Source organism: Symphalangus syndactylus, chromosome 8 (assembly GCF_028878055.3).
Source record: "Symphalangus syndactylus isolate Jambi chromosome 8, NHGRI_mSymSyn1-v2.1_pri, whole genome shotgun sequence".
Lineage (NCBI taxonomy): Eukaryota > Metazoa > Chordata > Mammalia > Primates > Hylobatidae > Symphalangus > Symphalangus syndactylus.
The window spans coordinates 22,266,302-22,274,270 of record NC_072430.2 but is presented as its reverse complement, the minus strand read 5'-3'; the positions used below and the strand labels follow the sequence as shown (position 1 = coordinate 22,274,270).

Sequence of the window (7,969 nt, the reverse complement as noted above, 5' to 3'; positions counted from 1 at the left end):
GGTGAGGAAGGCATCTGATAGACTCAGAGCTGAAGGAACCTGTCCCAGGTCACTCGGTGAGTATGTGACCCCATCCACACGGACGCTTGGTCCAGTGTGGTTCTAAAGGCCAGCCACCAGCTGTCCACTCACCACAACATGTTGCCTTAGCCTCCCCAAGTTCGGAAGTCTGCATCTGCACTTCTGTTTTTTACTTAAGGAGGTGTGTAGTAAACTTGGGGGACCTGAAGTACAGACCTTGGGGTCAGAAGGCCAGCACACCAAGTTATCTTTGGATATGAGGGTCTTGGTGTCTAAACTATTTTACTTGAGTCACTTAAAACCTCATACAACTCAGAAAAAAGGCTCCCTGTCACCCCTACCTCCTGGCTCCCATTGCCCTCCCCTCACCAACACACACACACAAAGAAATGAAAGAAGAATCTGCCCACTTCAGTCTCACATATACACATTGAAATGATGTCCTTTATGCCAGGCACAACGGCTCACGCCTGTAATCCCAGCCTTTTGGGAGGCCAAAGTGGATGGATCACCTGAGGTCAGGAGTTCAAGACCAGCCTGGCCAGCATGGTGAAGCCCCATCTCTACTAAAAATACAAAAAAATTAGCTGGGCACGGTGATGTATGCCTGTAGTCCTAGCTACTCGGGTAGCTGAGACACAAGAATCACTTGAATCCAGGAGGTGGAGGTTGCAGTGAGCTGAGATCGCACCACTGCATTCTAGTCTGGGCGACACAGTGAGACTGTCTCAAAAAAAAAGAAAAAAGATGTCCTTTACACGACGGTTAAAACCCTTAGGTCAAAGTTCCAATGTCAGTAAAACAACTTGATTAAAGAACTGTAATTCAAATACACTTTCTGTGAATGCTCTTTGTGAAGCAATTGTTTTCATGACCTTCCCCCAACCAGTGCCCAGCAGACTGCTAACAGCAGATACAATGCACCCTCCATGGGGGACTCTCAGAACCTCAGATTCCCCATTTCTTCCCCCACACCCTGCACTTTTCCTCTTACTCATCTGCTCCTTCCAGCCAGGGTCCTCCTTGGCCCAGATGACTTGAGACACCTGGAAGCCATTACCTCATACCTCTCCACCATCTTATGAGGTGTGTGGGAAGTCCACCGAGGTTCGGGGTCCAGGGCTTATGATTTCTTCCCGGCAAAGCTTTGAGTCTCTCTGAGCCTCCATCTCCCATGTGCAAACTAGGCTGCATTCTGCCTCCTGAGGGCCTGAGATGCGTGCGGAAGGGCTTTGCAGTGAAAAGTGCTAGACTAGTGTTAGGAGTTACAATTGTCCTAAGTGTTCTTTGCTAGACTGTGTCTGGCACTTTGTGAGATTCAAGTTTACATCCCCCAGGGGCAACTACTTTCACTCCTGTGGCCATTTGCTGTAAGGTGAACTTTTATATAGGGTTTATGGGTTTATATTGCCACCCAAAAGAACAGCCCGGATTCTGTGAGGCAGCCTGATTTATGGCAATCACAAAAACTAGGTCCCTTGCCGACCACAGTTGGGAACCCCTTTGTGTTAGCTTTGTGCCTCAGTTTACTCAACTATGCAATGGGCAAAACACCTCTGTGGTCCGACTGCGGGGGTTCGGATTGGAAATAACTAAAGCAAAGTCCCCTGGCTTACACCTTGTCCACTTTAACACGTACACACACTACCTATCAGCACCATGACCCAAATTGCCACTGAAGAAAACTACTAAGACCCACAGCTCAGCCAATGGGGGCTCTCGAAGCTGAAGTACCTTTTGCTCCGTGACCCCATCCAGCCCTTCCTAACACGGACAGCCAAGCTGACAGAGGTTTGAGCCCCATAGCCATCTGGGAAGGTGGGTGGGGGGACTATAATTAGACCATCCTAGCAGTTCTCTCTTCACTCCAGATATGTTTATTTCCTATGAACGGGGCCAATCCTGAAACACTTCACAGGGGATTCTGATGTGGAGATGTGGATAGTGAAGGAGCTTTCTCCTGCCACCTTGCGCCTGCCCCGGGACAAGACAGGAGAGGTCTCTGGTTCTTGGACCACTCTTCCCTCCATTCACCACAGCTTTTCACCAGACACTAACAGGGGACAAGGATCTGTCCCTCCTCAATTCCCCTGCCCCTGCCACTTGCTATAGACCTCTTTCCAGACTAGATAAATGCACATTTTTAGAAAAATGAACAATCATCTTTTATTGAGGGCCTGAGGGCAAGTCATGTGCAAAGAGACACACAGGAGTTTATAAATAGTCCTGCAGAGGTCAAATTTCTCTGGGTGGGGCCAGGCCCTGTGGCTCATGCCTGTAATCTCAGCATTTGGGGAGGCTGAGGCTGGCGGATCACTTGAGGTCAGGAGTTCAAGACCAGCCTGGCCAACATGGTAAAACCCTGTCTCTACTAAAAATACAAAAAATTGGCCAGGCATGGTGGCTCATGCCTGTAATCCCAGCCACTTGGGAGGCTGAGATGGGAGAATACTTGAACCTGGGAGGTGGAGGTTGCAGTGAGCCGAGATTGCACCACTGCACTCCAGCCTGGGCAACGGATCGAGGCTCCGTCCCAAAAAAATAAATAAATAAATAAATTCTCTGGGTGGAATGACAGTGCCCACTCTGCCTTACATTAGAATGTTCCAGATGTCCCTGCAGGCTCATTCCTCTCCAATGGCACAGAGGACACCATCCAAGAACATAAACTATTGGGAAGCAGAGGGTGCAAGCCAGGCAAGCTCCTCCCACCCTGGAATTCTAAACAGGAGGTACTTTAATAGCCATTGCAAAATTCATTTGAAATTAACATAAAGGCTTCTTTGAATATTTCTCATAAGAACTGTTAATGAAAACATTTCCAATTACGGTACAAGACTCACTTGGGCAAAGATGATGTCTCCTCTTTATTTCTTATAAGCTATAGGTTGTTAAAGTATTTAACCTTTCAGAACCTTAATTTCCTCATCTGTAAAATGGTGAAAACATTCCTCAACTCTTAAGAGTTCTTGAAAGGTAAAATAAGATAATGTATATAAATCTTGAAGTATTGGGTCTGACACAATATAAATCATAATATTAAAAAAAAAAGTTGTGTTGAAGGATTCCCTTATGCCAGGTGCCATTCTGTGTAAGTTGGGGCCTTTAACGTCCACAGCCACCCTGGGAAACAGATACTATGACCATGCCTATTTTAGTTACGGAAGGCGAGGGGTCAGAGGAGTTAAGTAACTTGCTCAAGGTCACAAAATGAAGTCTGAATAAGAACCAAGGCAATCTCGCCCCCTGAGGCAGACCCGGCCTCCAAAACACTGCCTCTTTCTTTTGTCTAGGGATACCGCTTATTGAAAAGGCGGTAATGGGTGGTCACTCATATTTCATAGGTATCATTTTGCCCGCTACCCGCTACAGGAGTCATTTTTACCTCGCAAATCTGCAAGCTGTGAAAAAACATACTACTTCTTCTAAAATACTGTTACTTTTCACGTGCTGTGTCCCAAAGCCAGGATGCACAACCTTTCTCTGGAGGGATCTTGCACCAAATACCCGAGGTAGCCCAAGAGAAAGAACAAGTCCCTGCAGCCGGCCTTTGCTGGAAGCCAAGCTGGAAAGCTCTCTAAGCCTTAGCTTTAAGTCTATAAAACGGTAAACCGAAGAAAGTTGAAAGCCATTCTTGCTGGCCCTTAGTCTCCACTTCCATCCCCACGACGGCTGGGAAACCATACAGAGGGCAGGCTCATGTCTTCATCCCTGGCCCAGGTGCTTATGCGCACCGGGGGGCTTCTCCAGTTGTTCATAAACTGCTCACCAGCGCACTGGGCGCGTTCTCGGGAGCTCCCTTCTCCGCCCAGCTGGTGCAGAGGGAAGACAGTCTGGGAAAGAAGCAGGAGGTGTCGGTACTGCCACCTGGAAGTGACCCCACCCGCGGTGCGCTCTTAGACAAGGCTGGCCTTGAGTGCATCACGTGTGGCCCTGGTCACTCCAGATGCCCAGGGAGAAGCGCAGCGCAGCAGGGCGCACAGCTCAGAAATGCCAGAGCAGAAACGCTTGCCCTGGGGGAAGAGGCACTCGCATGCGGAGCTGGGCAGCTGGAGCATCTGTGGAAGTTCCAGGAAAGCGCTGGGGGAGCTGGCATGCCCGCTGCCTAATTCCCCCGTGGACCCGCCGCCTTAGGTTTCTCAGGAGCAGGGCTGAGCAGCTTGGAGCAGTGGGCTCCGGGGGAGCTCCAGGACTCCCCTAGCTCCCACCTCATCCGCGAGGGAAGAAGTGTTCCTTCTGCCCGCGGAAGAGGGGAGTCAGGGACCCAGGCTGCCCCTCTCAAATGCGATGGTACCTCCTCCCCGCTCTGGCCCAGAAATGCTACTCTCCAACCCTTCCTAGACAGAAGGTTTCGTTTTAAACCAGGACACCCATGCTGTGACTGTTACCCAGAGTTTCATTTCTTGTTTGTTTGTTTGTTTGTTTTGGTAGATCAGAGCTGCTCAATTTTTTTCTCCGGAGGTTACGGACTACATAGATTTCTCTTCTTGGCTCCAGACTGATGGTGGTGGGTGGGGGTGGGGGTGGGTTATGAAATACAGAATGTGGCCCGTCTACATCGCCATCACTTTATTGTACTGTCACCCTTAATTTAACTATAAATACTACGGTGGAGGCTAGTCGCGGGCGGCCTCGGGCTGCTGGGCTGTGGCGCGCCCTGACCCCAGACGCCGACCCTCCGGGCTCTGTACACTATTTACAGCTCCTCGTTCCTCTTTCTCGACCCCCTCCCGCAAGGCAGCGCGTGTGCAAGAAAGTAGCATCGTCTGTCTGTGCAAGTCCTTCGAGTTAGGTAAGTAATGCGGTCAGCTGTCCGAGTCCAAATCGCTTTTACCTTCCTCTTCCCTCTTCTCCGGTGATGCCTTCGACGACGACGTCTTGTTCCACTTCTCCGCGTTCTCCGACTCCTCTGATGAGGACCGCTTCTGCCGCCTCCATTTGGCGCGGCGGTTCTTAAACCAGACCTGTGGCGCAACGGAGGACAAAACAGTTCAGATCAAAGGCGCGCTTCCCCCAGTCCCGGGGCACCCGGGGAGCTTGGTGTGGCGGCGGGACACCCCGCGCAGGCCAACAAAAGGAGGGGAGCCGCTCGCTCCCGCTTCCGCGTTTTCATTCAACTTCCTGGGCCTAAAGCGCCCTCCAGCAGCCTGCGGGCCGCCATCGGGATGTTTTTAAAATGCGGGGAGAGCCAAGCAGGGCTGGGCAAACCCGGCTGGGGCCCCGCCTCGCGGGGAAGGACCGCTAGGGCCCACTGCAGGCCCCGGCGCCTACCTCCACTTTCTCCTCGCGGAGGTGCACTTTCCGGGCCAGCTGCTCGCGCGTGCCCACGTCCGGGTACTTGGTCTCTTGGAAGAGGTTCTCGAGCGCTTCGAGCTGCTCGTCAGTGAAGATGGTGCGGTGCCGCCGCTTCCGCCGGCAGTGCAGCTGGTTGAGAAGCTGCAGCTCGGTGCGCGACAGCGTGCCCACGTTCATGTAGGGCAGCATCTGGTGCGGTACCGGGGACACCAGCACCGAGCCGGGGCCCTCGTAGCCTGCGACAGAGTGGGGCGCATGGTCAGCCGCCCGCCCTCGCCACCGCACGCATGCACGCCCGCCAGCCCCCAACCCTCTTCCACTTAGAAGTCGTCTGCAAGGGGATGCTGAGAATTGAGGGTGCACGGGCATCAGGGGTGCAGGGAAAAGTAGGAGGCGTGTTAGAGCAACCATCCGCACACCCCCCCAAAGCCAGTAAGAGAATTAAAAAAAAAAAAAACACCAGTCTCCCCGGGCAGGCACTGAATTCCAGTTTTCGCGAACTCTGGCCAAAAAGTTTGCAGCAAGAAGTTTGCAAACTCCTGCGCTGGATCGGCAAAAGCGGAGGGGGGACTTGCAAGAGGAGCAAAGTTTGAGGAAGGTGAATTAACCAACTGGCTCCATGGGCTAAGGACCGCAGTGGGCGGCAGAGGCCGGAGTGAGCGCGACCCTACCTGGGGCCGTCGGGACGCAGGAGCACTGTTGGGCGCCCAGCGGCGGCACGGCCCCGCAGCAGGCCGGGCCCACGGGCGCCGCCTGCACGTGCAGCTGCCCGTAGAAGTAGTTGTTGTAGCCGAGGCGGGAGCCGCTGACCGCGGCCGGGAGGCTCGCGCCGCCGGGGGCCACGGGGCGCGGGTAGAAGGCGCCATAGTCCGAGGAGGCGCCGCCGCTGGCGCCGTAGAGCGAGTCCCCGTGCAGGGCCGGGAAGACGACGGGAGCCGCCGCGCTGGGCGCCACCGGCAGCACCGAGTCCTTGCAGCGCGGCCGGGCGGCCAGGATGTTGTCGATGCTGAACATGCTGGCGGGCATCCCCGAGCCCCGCGCCGGGACCGGGGGGCGGCGGGAACGCGCCGAGGACAGAGCCTTAAAGTAGGGGGGTCCACTCTCCTCCAGCCGCCGACCAAACCGAAAGAGAGCGCCGGCGAGCGCGCAGCCCTGCGCCCCTCCCCGCCCCCTGCGTCCGCTCTCCCTCCTCCCGCCCTCCCCTAGCCGCAGCGTTCGCTGAACTCAACCCGCGGGTAGGACGGAGCTCAGACCGGCTGAACCTCTTGTTGGTTTTATACTGAGTCGACGTCATCCTGGATTTAGTTCCTGGTAATATGCAGATGACAAACAGAACCAGATTTAGCCCTTTCTTTTCCTTTGGGTGGGGGAAGAGGGTTGGGGGAGGGGGAGAGGTGCCAAGGGGAGGGGGTTACAGGCCTGAAAAGAGATTGTGGATTGCGAATTAATGAAATTAACCTAATCTTTTCCATTCGGCAGCCGGGCCGCGGGCCGGCCGAGCTGGGCGGGCGGCCTAATTGCCTTGGTTAATCTCATTAATTCCATTGTGCCGCCACAGTTAACAACTCCCTCCGCCCGACCTCTCCACCCCACCCTTTTTTCTCAGATTGGGTCCTATTATTGGGTGCGATTTCCTCTGCCTGTAGCTCAAATTCATTGTGGACGATTTTACTTTGGGACTACTTTTTTTCCCCCTTTCGGAATTGGTTTTGTTTTAGAAAATGTGAGGGGCTGCATCTCCTCTCAAGCAGGATTGAAAATTCCACCACTCCTCCGCGCCCCCACGTACTCACCGCCTAATTTACCTCTTTTAAATCTTGAGTTTCTCTCCCGAATGGAACTTGCTAACGCCCCAAAAAAACTTTAGGCTTTGTAAAAACCAAATTTTGTAAAGGCAAAAACGACTAAAGGAGGGGTGCATCGTACTTCTTAAAAAGACTTTTTTTTCCAGCCACTCTGGATCTGAAAACTACCATGGCAGTCCCTAGGTCCTACACAGCAAAGACCAAATTCAGCCGCTCCTTAAAATTCGCCACCAAGAGTTGCAGTCTGAAGCGGTGCCTCTAGCTGCTCCCAGCGTGGGTGTCGGTAGTTTTTGTGCTTTTAAAAAATTATTTTTGGAAATGTGGTGTCTTCTCTCCCAAACTATTTTTTTTATTTTCAATCCAGATGGGGTCTTTGGGACTTCCCTATCTTCTTCCCCAATAATTGGGTCGCATTTTTACTTACGACCTGCTGGCTCCCGGTCGGCCTGCCCTTCCGCCTGACAGGCCCAGAGTGGACTCCCTGGGCCCCAGTGGCCTGGACGATGGCCGGCTCTGATAGCGGCAGGCGGCCGCGATTATTTGCGGGATTCTCGGCATGGCACGGCCAGCCTGCCCGAGCCACGGGAGGCGCAGCCAGCCCACCACTCACTGCAAGCAGGCGGCCGAGCGCCCTTCGAGAAGGTAGGCGACGGTACGCGCGGAACAAAAGCAGTACCCCAGATCCTGTGGACCGGGTGCAAGCTCCCGGCTTGCAACCCAGGCCACTCCAGGGGAAGCGGCAGTACCCGACCCAGGCGATACCGCCGAGAGCCAGAGATGGAGATGGGGTTGGGGGGAGAACTCGGGTTTCCTGAAGGAAGTCCACCTTTAACGCACACCTGTTTTTT

General features: G+C 53.8%; 1 protein-coding gene across 1 annotated transcript; it reads right to left on the bottom strand.

Moving 5' to 3' along the window:
• Positions 1-4,575: 4,575 nt before the first annotated feature.
• Positions 4,576-6,440, bottom strand: GSC (goosecoid homeobox). The gene is made up of 3 exons (XM_055291395.1): positions 5,988-6,440; positions 5,293-5,552; positions 4,576-4,985 (listed from the first exon to the last, which is right to left on the bottom strand). The coding sequence occupies exons 1-3, from the start codon at positions 6,340-6,342 to the stop codon at positions 4,827-4,829; spliced, it is 774 nt and encodes a 257-aa protein (XP_055147370.1). The 5' UTR covers positions 6,343-6,440; the 3' UTR covers positions 4,576-4,826.
• Positions 6,441-7,969: the final 1,529 nt, after the last annotated feature.